This window comes from Medicago truncatula, chromosome 2 (assembly GCF_003473485.1).
Source record: "Medicago truncatula cultivar Jemalong A17 chromosome 2, MtrunA17r5.0-ANR, whole genome shotgun sequence".
Lineage (NCBI taxonomy): Eukaryota > Viridiplantae > Streptophyta > Magnoliopsida > Fabales > Fabaceae > Medicago > Medicago truncatula.
In genome coordinates this window covers 24,206,305-24,228,053 of record NC_053043.1, presented here as the reverse complement: position 1 = coordinate 24,228,053, position 21,749 = coordinate 24,206,305, and the positions used below count along the sequence as shown (strand labels likewise).

The window sequence follows — 21,749 nt, the reverse complement described above, 5'->3', positions numbered from 1 at the left end:
TTAGTAGCCCGTTTGGATTAGCTTGTTTTAGAGCTTACGTAAAATAACTTATGTAAATAAATGAGTTTTTATGTATTATATATAAGTTTATAAAGTAGTTTATGAAAAACCGTTTATGAAGATACAATTTTTGTTAGTAAAAACTTATAAATTAAAATAAAACCTTATCTATTTACATAAGTTATTTTTCATAAGCTCGAAGCACATGTGGCCTAGATTAGTGAAAACATCCACAACTTCATCCAGTTAGCCGGGTTAAAAAAGATGGGTTTGTCAAGCCATATATGCATATACGGGAGCAGACCTACCGGATCAACCCACAAAAAAATATTGAAAACAATTATTAGGATTTTTTTTAAAAATAAACTATATTCAAACGTTTAAATGAATGGTACATTGATGCAATACAAATTCTAAATCTTTAAAAACAAAAAGAATAAATTGGTGAACAAATTTTCAACATTTATGTAAATGGGAGAGTACATATATGTCTACAAATATAGTTATATTTAAGTCTTGGGTTAAGAGTACTTTACCCCATCCCCGTGAGCTTAGCTCAGTTGGTAGGGATATTGCATATTATATGCAGGAGCTGGGGTTCGAACCCCGACACTCCACTTCTCCACAATTAAATTGTGTGAGCTCTAGCCACAAGGCTACTTGACCAAAAAAAACAAAAGAGTACTTTACCCCCTGTAATATATGACACTTTTGGTTTTGTCCCCTGTAAAAAAAAAAATTAGATTCGATCTTTGTCAAATAAAGATTCTTCAGATTTGCCCCATAAGGCCATTGACTCAGCAGAATCTTTGATGTGGCACTTACGTGGCTTTTTCTTTTTATTTTTTAATGTTTCGAAATTTTTAAAAACTAAAAAGAAAATTAAATTTAAAGAAACAAAAATATTTTTCAAAAAAACTGAAAATTAATTTTCAAAACATTGAAAAATTAGAAAAATAAAATTCTAATTTTTTTAAATATAAAAAATAAAAAAATATTCTGATTTTTTTTCAGAAATTAAAAATAATAAGAAAAAAACATTTAGATTTTTTTTAAAATTTAAAAAAATAGAAAAACGTTCTTATTTTTTTTAAAATTAAGATATTTAAAAATTATGGAATTTAATTTTCGAAATTATAAAAAATTCTGACTTTTTTGAATTAAAAAAGTTTTTTTATTTTTTTCTACAGAAATTAAAAAGTCTGGAAAATATTTTAATTTTTAAAAATCTGGTAATTTTTTTAAAAATTCCACTTCAAAATATGAAAGTAAAATTTCAAAAATTATATAATCTAAATCAATTCGATTTAATTATAATTTTTAAAATCTTAACTTCAGATTTTTTTTCTAAAATGTTAAAATTAGAAAGATTTCAGATTATTATTTTTGAAAAGTTTATTCTTGAATTTAATAAAATCTTGAAATATTGTTCCAGAATTTTGATTATTTTTTAATTTTTTAAAATCTGAATATAATTTTTTTTAATTCTAATCAAAAAATCTTAATTTCAGTTTTTTTTTTCTTCAAAAAATTTAAATTTAGAAAAGAATTCAGATATTTTTTTGAAACTTTTATTCCTAAATTTTTATGAAATCTTTTTCAAAATAAAAAAATCATATTTTTTTCAAAATTAGGAAGATTATTTAAAAAAATTATGGAACCTAATTTTAAAAATAAATAAATTTGAGATTTTTTTTATAATTTTTTTCCTAATTAATTCGGTTTTTATAATTTTTGAAAATTAATTTTCATATTTTTTAATGAAATCAGATGTAGATAATCACTAATACACATGGCTAACAAAAAAAAATTAAAATTTTAAAAAAAAATTCATGTCAACGCCACATAGGAGATTCTGGTGAGTCACATAGCTTAGGGGGAAAATTTGAAGAATCTTTGTTTTACAAGCAGGGCCGGCCCTAGGGCATAGGCCGCGAGTGCGACGGCCTAGGGCCCATGCCGGTAGGAGGCCCAAATTTTTTTTAAGGTAAGGGGGTGTATATAGAAATATTTGGATTTTGGGGGGTATATATAGAAAATTTCTCTTCAAAGATCCAAACTTTGACATGATAAAGGAATGGGCTGACATTTGTTAGTATTTTTTGCCCTTTTAGTGAGATTTGCTATATATATCCCATGTAACACAATTTTCTATATACACCCTCCTATAAAAAATTTGGTTGTTCTTGATAATATGCTAAAAAATTTATTATCGAAGAAATTGGTGATATTTTTTTGGGCCCTTTGCTCCTAATAATGTGCTTCACTAATATTAAACATATCGACGATATTTATTATCCAAGAAATTGGGATAATTTTCGTAACAGCAAATTCTATTTTAGTTGAAAATAGAGTGCTAAAATTTCAGTCTACTTCACATGTGCTACTTTTCTCTACTTTTATGGTATTTTTATTTTGTTTTGGTGTATATAGAATATTTAATTTATTTTCAAATGTTGTCTTAAAAAAACATTTATTTTGTTAGAGAAAAGCAAAATAAAAAAACGAAATGAAAAGCAAAAAAACACAACAATGAGCTAAAAAAATTATGATGCATTATGTAAGGGCCCTTTTTTCATATTATGCCTAAGGCCCGTAAAACTCTAGGAACGGGCCTGTTTACAAGGACCGAATCTAAAAAAAATAAATTATAGGGGGCAAAACCAAAAGTGCCCTATATTACAGGGGGTAAAGCACTATTAACCCTTAAGTCTTTAGAATACTCACGACTCTAGATCTGCAACGTTGACAACATCAAAGTCATTGATTGAATTTGTATTTAATCAAAGTTAGTCTTTTATTTTGAATCAGATAAACATCACACTAAGATGAGAAATAAAAAAATACATCACACAAAGATGAGAAATAACACACCACCTAAGGAGTGTCTTTTATACGTCATAAGAAGACTTTATTAAAACTGATTTGGATATTTTCATGTTCTTTTTGTTCAATCATCTATCATTTTCATAATCCAAAAGTGGATTGATCTATAAATGAAAAAATATAATAAAGAAGAGAGAAAAATAAGTTAAGTGAATGGCCAAGCTTATGGTATAATGGGCAACATGAGAGAATGAGCAGGGAGGATCCAAATCAGTTAAAAACCTAGTCCATTTTTTTTGTTATACATGTTTTTGGGTTTTCTTATGACCGGTTTAATTATAGCCAAGATTTCTAATAATATTAGGAATATATGCTAATATCATTAGAGTGAGTTGGCTAAGCGACTTTGGTACGGGTGACATAGACTGTGTATCAGTGGAGTGAATGTTTCTTTAAGGATGGGATTTGATTCAGATGGCAAAACAAAATTCGAAAATTAATTTGTACCGCACGGTTAGGTAAAATTGGCCCGAACACATTCGAACCAAACACGATTTTTTGCAGTTCTCAATTTCAGTTGTTTTTGTTTGCAATTTTCTATTGGCTGGTATGTTTTGAACACCCCTAACGACAATAGCGTCAACTAACAAGGCTGGTGAAAAACATGGAGGCAACTCATGAACCATAACCAAGGTATCCATACCATTAGCTTCCAACTTTGTTAGAACATTTACACAAACATTCCCCTTTTGAAGATTGCGGTGGAGGGTAAAATTTCAATCCGTCTTCATGTAATCTCAAATAATCTCCAACATTTTAACATAATGTTGAAAGCAATATGAGTCCATAGTTGCTAATTACATCATATGAAATAAATCAAAATAGCAGGAAACTTTCTAAAATCAACTTACCAGCAAAACCTCAAACTAACAAGGAGTGTCTGGATCTCTACATGAAGCAAATTTGACCAACCTATTGTCCCATATAATCTAAACTAAAAAGTTCCACCATAATTACGCATAAGACCCCTAACCAGTGCTTTCCTTGGATTAGTAAGAGCATTATCATTCACATTAAGCATTAAAGTGTCGTGATCACATTAAGTGAATCGATAGATACTATACAAAGTGTTACTGACTGATCCAAGACCTAATCTGATTAGGTTCAGGTCTGACCCGAGCCCTAGAAGCAAGCGACACCATACGATGAACACGCCCTAAATCCAACTGGATTATGTGAAGACATGATATCCCATATCTGTAACGCTCACTTTCGTTTAGTTAATTATTTTATCGAGTTTAGACGATTATATTATATTTATATAATATAAGTGTGAATTTTGTTGATTTAGATGATTTGATGAGATTATGAGACTTATTTTATTGTTAAATAAGATAAGATTTGAAAATAAAATAAAATATTTAGTTGAGGGCTGTTTTGAGATTTTAGAGAGTTTTGGGGGAGAAAGTGAGATAAGATAAGATTTTAGGTGGAGATATAAAAATAGAAAACCTAGTTTTTAGAAAACAATTGCACGTACGATCAAACTTTGGAAAAAGGAGGAAAAAGTCAAGAGAAGAGAGAATCACCATAGAGAGCTGCGATATCTTCATACAAGGTAAGGGTGAGACTAATAATTCAGTAATATTGATTATTATAATTCTGATGATTAATTGACAAAGTTAGGATTGAATTAGAAAGTTTTGAAACTAGGTCAAATCCCTAAAATTGATGATCAAACGGTGAAAATTGATTAGATTGATGTAGAAACTGTCCCTTCACCTTAGAATATGTTTAGGATGAATTCTGGAATTGAAATTAGACTTAGAACCATGTGATTAGATGATTTTTCGTAGAAAACTGCATTCTGCCAGAGCCAACATTCATCGCTCGCCCTGGCGAACGATGATCCTCGCCTCGCGAGGGATGAAGTTCATCGCTCGCCACGCGAGCCAAAACCCCTCGCCTCGCGAGTTACATGTCGTAGCTCGCCACAGCGAGCAACCCTACTCGCCATAGCGAGCAACCCTACTCGCCATAGCGAGCATGACCAGAGAGCATGTCGAATTCTGAGTTTTTGACTTTTGAATACCTTTAGGTGTCAACTAAAGATTAGAGGATGATTTAGAACAAGATTGAACCTGGAACAACCTTAGTTGGAAATCTGGCTTGTACTCGCCATGGCAAGCAGATGCTCTCGCCTCGCGAGCACTTCCAGAACTGAGTGCATTTGAGGATTTTGAGACCTGAGTTGCTTGGATTGATTAGGAAATGAACTTTAGGTACTAATGAGACCTATTTAAGATATTAACTGAGAACTGTGAAGCTATTATGAAATGCTAAGTGATTATAATGTGATTTATTGATTGATTGCATTACTTGAATTATTATTGAATGATCAAGAAATTGTTGAAGATGAATTGTGTAACAGCCCGATTTTTAGCTAGATTTATTTTAATTACTTTTATTATGTGTTTGTGTGTGATTATTTGTGCTTGTGTGTATTTAATTGTCATCGGGTGCATTTACGTGGATTACCGTATTAGAAGGGTATTTTAGTCAATTGGCGGGTAAGGGTAAAATTGTAATTTTGGTGAGAATTATTTTAATAATTAGTGAGAACCCTTATTTTACTAAGTTACTAGTGTAGTGATTAGTTTTTACCGTTAGTGACCGTTGGTTACATTTTACCGTTATTAATTAAAATATCGTTTGGAGTGTAATAATATTTTTGGTTTGAATAGAAATGGGTTAAGCCCACTAGAAACTAAGTTAAGCCCATTAGTGGAGATAACACTAGGGTTGTGTTAGAAGAACCAATTCATTTCATTTCACCAAAACATTTCTAGAGAGAGAAAGTGAGAAGAGAAGATAAGGGTTTCGAGAGAAGAACTTGAAGAATCCAATTGGGAAAGCTTAGGAGCTAAATTGAAGCCTAGGTTTGGTCTAATCTTCATTTAAGGTAAGGGGGTTAGTCTTTATCATAATCATGTTCATTCTTTGCAATTTTTCATGATTTGTATGAAATGGGTTGAAATGAATGAATGGATAATTGTTGCTAAATTCGTGCTCCAACTTTGATGATATGTTTGTATGCATGAATTGATAATAATTGTATGATTGTTGGTTAAATTACATGTTTAAATATGTGAAAATGAAAAGTTATGAAAATTGTGCAAAATGGATGAATTTGACATGTTGTTGTTGAATTATGATGGAGTGTATGATTATATGTTATGATTGTGGTTGATTGTTGATGTTGATCTCATTTCATAACTTGGGTATGATTTATGTTGAGATGTTGTTGTGAATTGTGTTGAATTTGAAGAGATGAATTGTGGTTGTTTGAAAACTTATTGTTTTGAGAAAAATTATTTTAAAACAATTTCATAACTTGTACAAATGCCACGAAACGAGCGAGTTCGATGTGTTAGAGTTTCGGGTTATGCCTCAGATCACTTTTGATGATTGAGGATTTTAAACATTCGATTTTTGATCGAAATGGGCGAAAACCCGTGGCCGAAACACGCGAAAACGCGCGTTTACGGAGCGCTGCGCCTGTAGTGGAGCGCTGGGCACCCACTTACAGGGAGCCAGCGCTGGGCGCTGCACCTCTAGCGCCAGGCGCCCATGACAGGACAACGGGAACGTTGTTCCGTGTCCGGGTGCTTGGGGGTGGTCGTGCAGGGGTCCTAGGCGATCGTTTTGAGGTGTTCTTTTGCTGTTTTCACCTACTTTTCTACTGGAACACATTTGGCTTTGTCGGAACTTTAATTTTCTAAATGGTTTGAAACTTGAGTTTGTGTCGTTTCGGTTTTTCGGAAATCGTTAGAACTTGGTCTTTGTGAACAAAAGGAGTTGCAAGCTTAGTCTATAGTTCTTATGGGCTTAGGCAATGCTTGTAAGGTTGGTACGATGTCTTAATCATGTCAAACTTGATTTTCGGGTGGGAATGTGGAATGTATAAACTTGGGACTTTCTCATACGAACTTAGGCTAACCTTTGAACTAATGATCGATAGTTGGTAAGTGGCCTATGCTCATACTTATATGATTGATAAAGATTGAATTGTAGGATTTCAAACTTGAATAAGTTACCTAGCTTTGAAAATTATCAATGATGGTCGTTTACCACATGATTTGGATTTTTGTCGGAAATGTTTCTTTAGCAAATGGTTTTGTGAGTTATTGTGATTATTCTTGTATGACTAAGTGAAGTTGTATGAATGAGTGATTATATTTTGGATACGATGTTTATCATGAGATATGTATGCTATCTTACTTAGAATGTAAGGAATGCTTGAATAGGGAAACTATATGTGATAGTTGATGTTTAATGGTTATATGTTCAATATGATATTGATCATGAGATGTTGTTTTTCCCTATTGCTTGGAATATGAAAATGCTTGAAATGGTGAAACTATATGATATAGTTGATGTTGCTTGACATCATTAATTATTGATAATTATGTTGAAATGTGATGGTGAATACTATGATTTAATTGTGTGTGGGCATGTTTTCTTGGTAATGCAATGTTGTGGAGATAATCAATATAATTGGGTGTTGTCCTATATATTGAGTTGAGATTGAGAATTGTTGTCGCATTATCGAGTCATTACACATGTCCATGCATCATAGTCGTTGTTGCTGTAAAAGGGATGACTCTTTTAATTCGAGATTATTGTAAGGCAGGTGTGAGCCCTTACAATCGATGTGCAAGTGGCATCGAAAGGTGACGACCTTGTTGAGATTTGGTACCGCATGCATTTATGTGTCCATAAGTGCATATCATAGCATGAGTCTTATGTGAATTATGTGATTGGTGATGAATTGAGATGAATGAATGTTGCTAATGATTGTCTATGAATGATGTTGTGAATGAATATTTATGATTGGATAATTATTCATGTGATTGATATATGTGGATATGAACTATCAAGTTGTGATATAAGTATTTATGCATGACTATTATTATTCAAGTACATGATATTATTGAATTTGATTATTATCTGGATTATGATAATGTAATGCTTACCCCCAGTGGTTTTAACCACCTACTTGCCTGTATGGGTGAGTAGACGTTGTGCAGGAGTAGTCTCGGTGAGTCTTTGCTTGGGATATCGGGAGCTTCCTCCGATATCGGTGTCGTGTCGGCTCTGGTCTAGACCCGTATGTTTGGGTTTTGAGATTTATCTTTGGGATATGATGTATTTCCTCATGGCATGTATATATTTGATCACTCTGATTTATATTCCGCTGTAACTGTTGAGGTTTACATACATGTCTATCGGTTTTTGAATTTTGAATAAGACGTAATCTCTATTTCTTGAATAAATGTATTATTCGCATGTTTAATTGTTTTAATAGAAATAGGAGCGTTACAAATTGATATTAAGCTGTTGATGTGATCTGAATTATGCTGCTATTGTTAATTAACTAAGTTGCATGAGTCTGAATAAGATAATTGAATTGATGATGAACTCTAAATTATTGGATGTATAAGAGATTTGATGATTAAGATGTTTTGTTGATAGAGTCCATGCATTAGCATACATTGAGCTTTGTCCTCATCACGATTGGAGCTTTGTCCTCCCCACGATGCTATAAGTATATTAATACTTTGATGACGATTGGTACCACATGCATATAAGAGGTCTAAGTTGCATTGTCGCATTTGTCGAGTCTAAAGATGTTATGTTATTGATGATGATTGAATGCTGTGATTACTTGTTAATTGTTATCAAAGATGCAATGATGATTAAGACTGTTTATGATGTTAATTATGATTTCGAATTATATTGATTAATATTATTGTGTTATTGAATCTCACCCCTTCTGCTTGAAAATGTTGCTATTCGTATGAGTAACTTGCAGGTGATCGAGCTTAGTGTGCAGATTGCTGTCGTGAGTGGCCTTGCCTCACTGTGTCGTCTAGGTCGCTCTGATACGTAACGGGATGAGGTTTTCATGATTTGCATGCTTCATTCTTTTACGTGTTCATTTATGATGTTAGACTGAATTATTATGAGATGTTTAATGAGGCCTGCGTGCCAAGACTTTATGATGATTAGAATTTATTTCCGCTGCTATTTGGTTGATGAAGGATAAATTATTATTTATCTATGTTTTGAAGATTTTAAGAATGTGATATCCCGTTAATTGTTGTTTACTCTGATTATATGTTTGAAATTTTTATATTGGGAAAACGACGTGTTACAATATCTATGACCCATGAGATGTGGTCAACAGTCTACTCACATAATAGTCTTTATGTCTTATTATTATCTCATTTCATAGTAAAACTTTTGACTAAGGATACTTTAAGAATAATTTCCTTTAGTTTAATGAGATCTCATGATTAAGTCAGGCTTAATGTTCCATTAAACAGACTAATTATTCTAGGGACTTCATTATTTTGAAACAAAACAAAATCAATAAAGAAATGTCTTATTATATATTCGTAAATATATATATTAAAGTCATGATACAAAACCAAACCTAATAAATACAGATTGGCTATTAAGGCTTACTCCAACAATGAAAGCATTTGAAGAAAAAGGAGAAGCTTATATGACTTGGAACAAGATCTAAAGAAAGGTCAACCATAAAGTCAACACCCTGATCATATGAGACTTTTATCTTAGAAGCCTCTAAAGGAATGAAGGATTTCAATGAATGAAGACTATAGAGGATGAAGCATCTAGAGGTAACGTCAGAAGCTTAAGACTCTGACTAAGTTTGTTGTTTTCTAAAGGAATATCACTATCAGATTCTAAGTAGTACAATTTCTCGTCTTCTGACTATATGTAGAAACAAATACGAAAATTCAAGGACAAAGAGAATGTAACAGATCTTTCTATGAGAAGAAAAGGAATTTCAAATGACTACTCAACAATCAATGACATTATCCATTTGAGGGAACATCTCAATGTCTCTGATCAAGCTTCACAATGACTAAATTGATGCACTGACACTTCTTCAACAATAACTCTCTTATTCTCTCCTATATAAGGACCTAAGTAGTTTAAGAAAAAAAAAACTAGGTTTCTATCATTTTACAAGTGCCCTTACTCTATCAAATTATATAGAGCACAAATACTTAGAGAAATTTGTACAAACTTTCAATCTTAGAATTTCTTAATTAATATGAAGTCACTTGCACTTTAAGTTTTTTACACCTCTGATTGTATATCAAATGTAAACACAATCTTATTTAATTGTTAAACTCTAATTGTAGAAGTCTGTTACTTGTGTGTTTGAACCAAGGTCTCTCACTTGTGCGTTTGAGCAAATTGTTATCTAATGAAATAATTGGTAAAATCCATTGAAAGTGCAAGGTGATTGTACTAATCTTGGTTTGTGTGGAAACCAGGATTAATGCCTCTCTCTCTCTGTGTGTGTGTGTGTGTTTAATTTGATTTCACTGCATGACTCTGTTTCAGACTATGTTAAGAACTATGCTCCGATCATACTCTGAATTGTTTTCAATAAAGAAAAAGCACTTTTCAACTTCCTTTCCAGTGTTTTTCTCATATTGTTTATGTTTAATTTGCGATTAATGATTTAATCAAGATTTATTCATCCAAATTTATTTAGCTAAGAGGATTAAAACTCTGAAAAACCTCTCATAAAATCCCAACAAATTTCCATGTTTTTTTCCAACATTTTTGCACAAGTTCTCCGGTATAACTTATAAAAACAACTTCTAACATTCTTTGTTATAAAAATAGTTTATGCTAGTTTATATGTGATAACCGTTTGTCCTATAACTTATAAATTGCAAATAAGTTGTTTATCCAAATATGTCCATATATTTCTTATAGCGTATGTCAGTATGTGTAGCATATATTCTCACCAACAGCGAGGGCAAAATATAAAAGAAAATTGCTGTTCACACATGTTATAGGGCTGAGAAACACCAGTAAAATACCAAAATACCCCCTCTGTAGTTAACTGTCGAGAAAAAACAAAACCGGCTGCAGTTAACTACCGAGGAAAATGAAAACCCAGAATTATCATCATCATCATCATCTTCCTCGGCAGTTAAAACCGATTTACCAATTCTTTCATCGACATATTTGTCAGTAAACAAATAATCAGAGACAGATACAACAAAGAATTCAAGATTGCAACAAATTTATTAATGAAGTATGTTTTTCTATCGAGAGACATATCAGTGAGAACCAAGAGGTATTGATCTCCAACAAGAAACTTTTGAGAATTAGTTATAACATGAAAGAAATAATAAAGCTTCTCTATTTAGAGAACATGAACGCAGTAGCTACATTGCTTGACAGCTGGTTTAAAAGTCCCAAAATCCATTTCAAATTAAGAGCACAAATTTATAATCGAAGTGAAATTAAGGAGAAATAAAGACAAACTATAAAAATGTAGGGGTTATCGTAACACTAAGACTAAATTGTCCTCTAGTGAGCAGTAACATAAAATCTTCTAAACTTCATTTCTCAATCCACCACAGCCCAGGAAGATGATGATGATAATTTGGGTTTTCATTTTTGTCGGTAGTTAACTGACGATGTTGATTTTAGTTTTTTTCGACAGTTAATTATAGATGGGGTATTTTGATATTTTACTGGTATTTCTCAACCCTATAACATGTGTGAACAACGATTTTCAATTTAAAACATAGAACTAATTCTTTTTATATTTACTTCAAATCCAGATGGGCAAATTACAAGCCTAATATAGCGTTTATTTCGGGTTTTTGACAACAAAAGATTATGCTTCTTTAGACACATCAGAACCTGGTCTGATATTATGACTAACACCACGTGTTAATACTCATGTATTCTACGAATGCACAAAACACAGAATTGATTGTAATATGTGTAGACATTGTTTGTCCTGCTTCTCAAGACCTTCACTCTCCTTACCTCCAAGTCGAGTATAATTGTCATCCATCACTCCTTAGCCATGTCAATAGTTAGTTGGTCTCTTTTCTGTTCTTAGTCTTGTGCAGTTAGTAGTTACATCACTTGGTAGTTAGAGTAAGTTGATTTTCCATTTCTCTGTTTTCTTCATCATCTATATGTAAGGTGAAGTTCACATTTATGTTGTCAAATTTATGTGAGAGAAAACTTCGGTGGGAATGAAAAATAAAGTCAGAAAATGAAGAATTTTCCATTAAACAAAAAGCTGAAACTGATTCTATTAGGGTGCGTTTGATGATCAGGATAGAGAGACAGGATATGATACATTAATCATATCCTACGTAAATCTCATGTTTGATGCACCAAATGGATAGGCTAGAATAAACCATTTTTCTATGAGTAGTGTTATTTGAACAACCAAATGAGACAACTTATGTGACAACTTTTTTTCCTCTCTTTTCATTGGTCAAAAACAATGGAGAGAAAAAAAAGAAGAGAGAGAATAAAAGTATAATGTGAATATAAGAGAGAAAGTTGTCAAAAAGTGATTGTACAAATATCATTTCTCTTTTCCTATCCTATCCCGACTTTTCTTTGTAATTTCTATCTTGAGTATAAGCTGAGTTAGAAATTATCCTGATGGAATTAGAAGATCATCCCTTATTTATTATCTTGATATTCTCATTTTTAAAATATTGTCACTTTTAAAATAATGATAGCATATATTTTCTATTATAATTAATAACATATCATTTTTATACTATTTAATTAATTATGAGAGCAATTTTTTCATTTAATTATAATGATATCATGTTTATTATCATGTGCACATCAAACACATAATAAGATTAATGTTTATCATGTCCTTATCGTATCATATTTCTATCCAACTTTATATCATATTATGTCTCTATCCTATCATGACCATCGAACGGGTCATACTCTATACAAGACATTCATTTGTTTCATTAAAAAAAAAAAAAAAACTCCTTTAGCAAATAGCACATAACAATAACAACATAACAACAATAATTCATACACCATTCCTTTGACCCATCTCTACACCAAAAACACCTTCACCTGTAATAACAAACTCAGAACAACATTGAGGTAAATGAGGAGCAAAAACAACCCTAAATGTTCTCAATTTCCTACTACCCTCCCCAAATTCCTCCCTCGACAAGAACATTCTAGAATTCACACAATTAGCCCATGACAAACCCAAAGCAGGACAAACCCTTCTACCCGAAGAATACAAGTTACTAAAATTCCCAATCCTCAGACCTTCATTCTCCTCAATCAAATCAACTACTTGATTTGTAACAACCACAACCAACCCAAACCTCTCCGCCAACGTTTTCAACCCACCAGAAATCTTGAAAAACAAGGACGATCTACGTTTAAGATCCAACATAGAGTTTTCAAATTCAGATCTAAACAAAGCAGCAATAGAATCAACTACGATAACTCTAACCGGACGCAACCTCGATTTCCAGTAAGTGAGTAAAATCTCAATGTCAGGTAAAAAATCAACGAATTTCTCCGCAGAGTAAATTCCACGGAGGAAAACGCGGTCGAGAGGGTCAGTTCCCACTCCGGGATTAGATGAGAGGAAAGAGCGGGAGAGTTGTTTGAGGCGACGGATGGGGAAAGGGTATTCGGTGAATATGTAGAGTGATGAAGCGGAGAGGCCGCCGTGGGAGGGTGGAAGCTGAGCCGTGAGGACGAGTTGAAGGCAGATTTGGGTTTTACCGCTTCCGCTTTCGGCGACGAGTTCGGTCACTGATTTTGTGGGGATGCCGCCGGCGAGGTAGCGATCAAGAACGGGACACCCTACGCTGCATTTCTCGGTTTTTTGGTGGAGCTCATGCACTAGATTCTGCGCCGCTGTGCTCATCTCGCTATTGTGATTGTGATTGTGATTGTGATTGTGATCGTTCATTTCAGTATATATAACCTTTTTTTATTTTTATTTTTAAGGAAGTATATATAATAACCTTATATTTTTTCTTTTAAGGATATAATAACCTTATTGACACGGGATTTGTAAAATGAGAACAAATTTATTTTTTAATAAAATACTTTAAAAGGTGGATTCTAGAGTGAAGGGATTTGTAAAATGAGAAGAAAATAATAATAATAATAATAATAATAAAATACTTTAAATTAAGGATGGATTCTAGGGTGAAAGATCAATTAAGTTTCTCACTAAGTAGACCATGAATAAAATACTGTTTGATTGAATCAATGTTTGAGATTTTTTGAAAAAAAATTGAGAACATCTAGACATTTTAACATACAATCTTGTCCCTATTATATTTCTTCATCATTTTCAACTCCACTAAAAATTTAGAAGATGCTTGCGGAAAACATCTACATCCATTGTCTTTTGACACAATCACAATTTCTTTTATCAAACATATTTACATTGATATAAAATGCAAAATTAAAGTCGATGTTATAACTATTGTGTCAAAAAAAAAAACCCCTGAAATTTGAAAACTTTATTAGTTCATGGTGAAAAACTCTACAAGAATAATGTTAGGTTCTAGCCTCTAACACAAACAAATAAATAAATTGAAATTTCGCTTGAAATGAAGGTGATAAAAAAATGGCCTTTGAACTTTAAATTATTTGGAGTTGCTAAATCACTCTGTATTAGAGGAAGAAGAACAAAATAAAGAACACAGTTCTGCTATTACTTAAGCTGCAAGCTATTACTTGTATTGCAAGCTTCTTATCTTACTTAGGCTTAATCATGTTGTTTAGCATGTAATTAGGCTTATTGTACTTTCCTTCTTTCATATAAATACTTGATATGACAAATGAAGTTATTTTGCTCTTTCTCTCTTTCATAATATGGTATCTAAAGCTTTTTCTCCACCCATCCATGGCGGAAAGTTGTTAGAAAGTTAGTTACAACTTCATCTTCATCATTTTTTCTTGGATCTTAACTTTTGTTTGAAGATTGTTCGTGATTTTCACTCCTTTGTTCATCATTCTTCTTCGTTTTTCTTCGATTCGTTGAATTTTTGTCTTCTCTGCAATGCCTCGTCAGAATCAGCAAGACACTGAATCTGTCTTCTACATTCATCCAAGTGAAGAACCAAACTCTGTTTTGGTTACACCTCCATTGGATGGAACGAACTACCTCGCATGGAGTCGTTCCATGATTCGAGCTTTTGGCGCGAAAAACAAATTGAAATTTGTTGATGGATCTATGGAGATTCCAAATGAAGACGATTTGAATCGTAATACTTGGGAATGATGCAATCACCTCATTCAATCGTGGATTATTAACTCTGTTTCACCTCAGATTACTCAAACCATAGTTTTCCATGAAAACGCCATTGATGCTTGGTCTGATCTTAAAGAACGCTTCTCCAAAGCTGATAAAATTCCTATAACTTCACTTCGTTCTAAGATCAATAACATGAAACAAGGTTCTAAATCAGTGTTAGAATATTTCACTGAAATGAATACTCTTTGGGAAGAGTTGAATTCCCATAGGCCTATACCTCACTGCACTTGTCCTCATCCATGTCGTTGTTCTGCTATGAGAGAAGCGTGCCAATACAGACTTGAAGATCAAGTTATGCAGTTTCTAACTGGTTTGAATGATCAATTCAACGTAGTGAAGACACAGATTCTCATGCTTGATCCTCTTCCTTCCATTAACAAAGTATATTCTCTTGTTGTTAAGGAAGAAAGTAATAATCTATCACCGGCTTCTTCAATTACATAACCTTTTTCTATTGTGAATGTTGCTGATTCACGTCAACCTCAAGGCAGAGGTAGAGGTTATTCTAATGGTTACAAACCTCCTAGACATTGCACATTTTGTGGCAAAAGCAATCACACTGTTGATTATTGCTATCAGAAGCATGGACATCCCAATTTTCCAAAGCAAAATTCATCAGTGAATGCTTCTAGTAGTAATGATGATATTGAGGCTCAACCAGGAAGTTGCAGTGCTTCTCCTTCTAGTTCCAGTCACTACTACATAAATGATTTTTCACATCAGTTGAAAAGCACTTTTCGCATCAGGTGGCAACTGTTCTAAGATGTCATGATGTAGTATGTCCGCATCTTTTCACATCAGGTACAAATTGATGTGAAAACGAACTTTCCACATCTTGCGTTTCTTCCACTGATGTGGTATACTCTAACAATAGGATTTTCACATCAGCTATATGATAGACACCAAAGTTAAATATGTATATTTCACTTCAGCCTATAACCCACTGATGTGAAATATATATTTTAAAAAAAAAATATTAAGCTTATTTTAAAAATGTTTCCAAAGTCAACTTGCGACTATGTTCTTTTCTTTTATATTAAAAAAAATGAAAAGAAATATGGATATTAATGCCGAAAAGGAAGTTATATTAGTCATTCTAATTTGATGTTTTTACATCATCAATTGTCAAAACCATCTGCATCAAAATTCTATATATAAAAAAGTACATATGCTATATGAATACATAAGCAATAAATAATTTGATCAAACAAGGGGAAGTACACACTGCATTCATTTGTATGACAATCACAATTATAGTCAAATTACAATCTCTATATCCTAAATACTATAATAGAGTTCCTTAACTTTCTTATACTAAGGTCCCAATAAATACCTGGTAAGATAGTTCTAATCTCCAAAATTCATGGTTCAAACTTCTAATCTAAAGATCCCAAAAGTAAAATCTAACACGCGCTTAAATACATACCCCTCAACATCCTTCAGTACAGCTTCATCACCATCGAAAGATAGATACAACTGCATACCACTTTCAATCAAGTATTTCAAAAACACAGAACCGATGTACACTGCATTAGCAGCCTTTTCAGAAGTAGACATGAACTCTTGCAAGTAGCATGCTAGATGTAACAAAAGCTTTGCAAAATGCCTGGTGTGACAATTAATGTTTTTTGCTGCGAAACAATTCAAAAAAATTAAAAATTCACATAAGAAATAGACACAAGAAGCAAATTTTCTCACCTTAAAATCATCATAAATCATAATGAGCACGTGATATCTCATATTATCTACAAACAGTAGTCTAGTTTTCACAAAAAAGAAGATTAACAAACTACATTGTTAGGCTTTTGATATCAGCACACTCTACATCCTAAAACAATTTTTGCCTACACGTAGAAAGCATGAATATCATAATCATTAACAACAATTATACTCTCCACAATCATATTGGCTTCTAAAATTCCAATCTCTCTACAAATGTCAAATTCTCATCCAATCTCTCTACAGATGTCAAATTCTCATATTGGCTTTTGAAAATTCTCTTGGCAAATGAAAACAAAACATAGCAGAGTTGAAGTTAATCAAAACACGTAAATTAAATCAAATTCAGCTAAAAAAAATGCTATATCAAATTAATTGACGATAAAATTCTTTCTAAATTAGATTTCCAAGAAAAAAGGACAAGACTTTGCAAAAAAAAAAAAAAAAAAAAGAAGACAAGATTGCTTACTACTTGGTAGACTGATACATTATATATAGCAGAGTTGGATCTTTACAAGATTGTCATAGACTTCATATTCCTTATTACTTCCAACGAGGAGCCCCCATTAGATATACCACTTATTCTTCTACATTTATGTGACATATGATATATTAGCTTTCATGAATCAACATCTACCATACTAGTAAAGACCTAGTAAAGTTCTTGATTATGAAGTATCCATCTCCTTTCCACAGGTCCTGAAAACAAAGCAAAAAAGAGGCATGTGAATTTAAATTACGCTAAAGTTTTTTATTTCCCTAATCCATTCCCTTTGCTTCATATGCAACTCGGCAAATAAGGCATGTGAATTTAAATTATCATTAGAAGATTATTTCTTACTATTTCATGCTGCTCAAATGCTTCTTTAGAGCCAATTCAACTTCCTCTCTAACCTGCAAAGAAGTCACATAGCATCAATTATATACCAGTAAAAGTGGAACAAAAATCCAAACCAGCTCCTCCAAAAACATAATCAATATATGGTATCAGGCCAAAAGAATAGCCACCATAAAGTGGATACAATACTACTACACAAGTTATTTACAGCCCACAAAGCATGGTGGTAACTCACAAAAAACATTTAAATACTCTTAAGTAAATGAATTCACTTATTCTAAGATGCACTTAACCACTAAAAAAAAAAAAAATCCTAAAACCAAATAATATTGCATCTTATAAAACATAATAAAGTCATACCACTCGACAAACCAAGGGCTCTAGAATTAGCTTCATCAAATTCCTAACTGATTGTAACTTCATCATTTCGCGCACCATAAATGTAAAGATTGAAGAAACATGAAAGAAGAAAGAAAAAAAAGAAATTCATATAATCAAGTGAACTGATATTTGTTAATTAATGTGATTATGATCATGCTCAATAACTTGAGCTCCTGTATTCTTCAGCAGGATTAACAGTCACAGTGCATTTATAAACTGTGTGTAGCAGAAATCTTCACTCTTTTACAGTATAAAGGGAATCATGAACACAATGAATATGAATTAAAAGAATAAGCTAGATTACTAATCAAACAAAATGCCTTCATTGAATGCTAACCATGATGATCATGTATAAAAAAAACCAATAAAACCTTAACATAGTAATTATGGACACTTGGTTACTTCAAAAGGCAAATAAATAAATCTTAGGATATTACATGATATGTGCCAATAGAGTATGGTCTCAATATTTACTTGTAAGCAACATGTAAATTCATCATATCATATCTCAGGTCAGCAAACTAATATGATAAGTGAGGTCTCAGTAAAGCCTCAAGTTATCATATGATGGTAACAGATGAGGCAAATAAATCTTAGGATATTACATGACATGTGCCAATAGAGTATGGTCTCAATATTTGCTTGCAAGGAACATGTAAATTCATCATATCATATCTCAGTTCAGCAAACTAGTACGATAACTGAAGTCTCAGCAGAGCCTCAAGTTATCACATAATGTTAACAGATACCTCATTGTCATACAATAAGAACAGATAATCAAAACTTGAAAATCCAATCCAGAGATTCAATAGAGCCTAAAGTTATCATATGATGGTAACAGATACCTCATTGTCATACTGTAACGCCCTAGTCGTTAATTTATTTATTTTGGATTTATTTAGAATCTTTTATGTGATTTTAAATAATATTGGTAATTTATGTGGTGTGTTATATTTTATTATAAGATTTATTTTAATAATAATTAGATTAAGTGAGAAATTAGTATTATTTTGGAGTTTGGGGAATTATTAGAATTTATTAGAATTAAAGGGAGTTTAATGAAAAGAAAGGTAAGTTACTTTTTGGGAGTTAAGAAAAGAGAGAAGTCAGAAAACGTTTTTACGTACAACAGAACTTTTGGGAGAAAAGGGAGAGAAGAACAAGTAGAGTCAAGAACTGATTTTGCTGTGCATTTTTCTGCAATTCTAAGGTAAGGGTGAGGTTTACTTCAATTGTGTAGATTCTGAATTCTGATTTTGAGTTTAACAGGTTTTGGTAGAAATTGGGAATTTTAGGTTTATGTTGAATTAGTGGGTTTTGAGAGTAGAGATTGTGGTTCTGATGTTAGAATTAGGTTCTGGTTGCATTAAACACTTAATTTCATATCTGTAAACTAATTTGGGGAGTGAATTGGAGGAAAATGGGATTTTTGGGAAAAACCTGCATTCTGCCCGTACAGAAGTTCATCGCTCGCCTCGCGAGTAGCCTTGTTCGCCAAGGCGAGTGAGCAACTTCATGGCTCGCCTCGCGAGTGAGACAACTCGCCGCGGCGAGTACCCTTGAGAAATTCTGGGTTTTCAAATTGTTGTTATAAGCCGTAATTTGGTTAGTTTTGTGTACCTAGATGATTTTAGAGAGGACTGGAGCAAGTTTTAGATTAAAAAGATGAATAGGGAGCTTAAAATTAAAGTTTTAGTGAGAAAAATGTCAAAACTCCCGAGAGCACCATATTTTCGTTCGCCTTGAGTTTGCCATGGCGAGCAAGTTGTTTTCTTGTGCTCACCATAGCGAGCAGATGCACTCGCGAGGCGAGTTGCCCAGTATTGGATTTGTTTGTTCTGTTTTGATGAATGTTGATTGATATTGATGTTTAAGCATGGTTATGATTAATTGTGCACTTTTCTGGAATTACTGAATTGATTATTGATGATTGTTGTTGGCTGGAATGTATGCTTTCATTTAATTAAGTTATACATGATGTTGCACTATGGAGTGGTGAGTCATATACATATATATTCATTTGGTTGAGTTGTATGTAGATATACACCAGTGGAGTTAGTTGCATAAGCATAAAAGCGGGAGGGCTTCGGCCCTGGAACGCCTTGTTGTTCAAAGCGGTGGAACACTAGTTGTTCAAAGCGGTGTTTATCGGTGAGGACTTATGTCCTGAAAATGAATGCTTTAACCATTCAATTAGCGGGAGGGCTTCGGCCCTGATTATGGTACCACATGCATTGTAGAGGAGTCTAGTGGAGGTGTCGAGGGTTGCATGAGTTGCAGTTATTGATTTTTGATCACCGAATGTTATTGATGTTGATAATGATGATATTTATAAATGTTGATGAATTATTATTATGATAGGGTGTCAGATTCAAATTAATGAATTATTTATCTATATTTTTGTTGTGAATCTCACTCGTTCTGCTTGAAAATGTTGCCCTTTCTATGGGTAACTTGCAGGTGATCCTGAGTAGTAGGTGGTTGCTCAAAGTGTAACGCCCCGGATTTTAATCCAAGACATTACTTAAATGTTACTTATTATTTAGAAAATATGAGTATATTTGCTTTTGAAAATAAGCTAATAAAAGATAATTAATAGAAAAGATGTTTAAAAGGTAACTATTAAAATAAAATAATAGAAATTATTTATTAAATTGGATTAATTACAAGAAAACTAAAATGATCCTAAAAAACATTTTAAATTACAATTTATAAAAAACCCAAATTAATTTCCCGCACGCGTACAAGTTAAACATCATTCTTGCTTCAATCCTCAAACTCATCAATACCTAAAATGTTGGTTGTAAGGGGTCAGTATTCTTAATCCACAATAATACAATTATATAGACATAAAGGCACAAGATGAGAAGAACAGTAAAACAGTCACCACATAAGAGTCAAAGGCTCGATACAAATAACAGAAATTAAAATACGATCTTTATGCAAATGATGCATGAGATGCAACTTGACCATGATCCGGATATCACCCCAATTGACACAAGAATAAATCGCCCTTTCGGCACATAATAAATGGCCCTCTCGGCACAAGAGTAAATCGCCCTTACGACACCAAAGTAAATCGCCCTTACGGCACATAATAAATGGCCCTCTCGGCACAAGAGTAAATCGCCCTTATGGCACCAGAGTAAATCGCCCTTACGGCACCCTATGACACAACTACATGCCATGCCATGCATGATGCACACTCTTTGAAATCATCACCATTTTCACAACATCAACTGAGATATTCAAACTTTCTTTCAAAATATTCATCACATTCATCAAAGCACACTACAACATTTTGGTCCACAACGCCTAAATTTTGGAAGGTAAAAAAACCGTTCTGATAGAGTCCCATGGACAACGATTTTCTGATTTTGTTGTAGTAATGTATGATATTTTTTAATTTTTTTTTGTAACGACTCAAAAGCGTTGTGGTATAAGAAACAAGAACGGATTTTTATTTGTTATTTCCGTCAACATGTATTAACTGTTCTGGTATAATTTTTAATTATTTTTATTAAAAGTACGAGTTCTTTAAATACCGTTCTTAAAAACTGTAACAAAAAAATATATCAATATAACAAAAAACACACCTTTCTAAAAAAATCAAATAACTAGCCCTATCAATATAACTAAAAACAAAAAAGATACCATTCAACAAAAACAATAATCTGCACTATTTTTGGTGAAAAATAATTTCCTCAATAAAACAAACAATTTCCTCTTAAGAAAAACTCTCGTTAAAAAAAAAAACTCCACTAATCAATAAAAACTTTTTATTGATTAAAA

At 32.6% G+C, this 21,749-nt stretch overlaps 1 protein-coding gene across 1 annotated transcript; it reads right to left on the bottom strand.

The window, feature by feature from the left end:
• Positions 1 to 12,708: 12,708 nt before the first annotated feature.
• Positions 12,709 to 13,629, bottom strand: LOC25488274 (DNA repair protein XRCC3 homolog). The gene has a single exon (XM_013608202.3). The coding sequence runs from the start codon at positions 13,613 to 13,615 to the stop codon at positions 12,752 to 12,754; it is 864 nt and encodes a 287-aa protein (XP_013463656.3). The 5' UTR covers positions 13,616 to 13,629; the 3' UTR covers positions 12,709 to 12,751.
• Positions 13,630 to 21,749: the final 8,120 nt, after the last annotated feature.

Coding starts and splice junctions, on each gene's coding strand:
- LOC25488274 (XM_013608202.3), bottom strand. CDS start 13,615: ATGAGCACAGCGGCGCAGAATCTAGTGCATGAGCTCCACCAAAAAACC.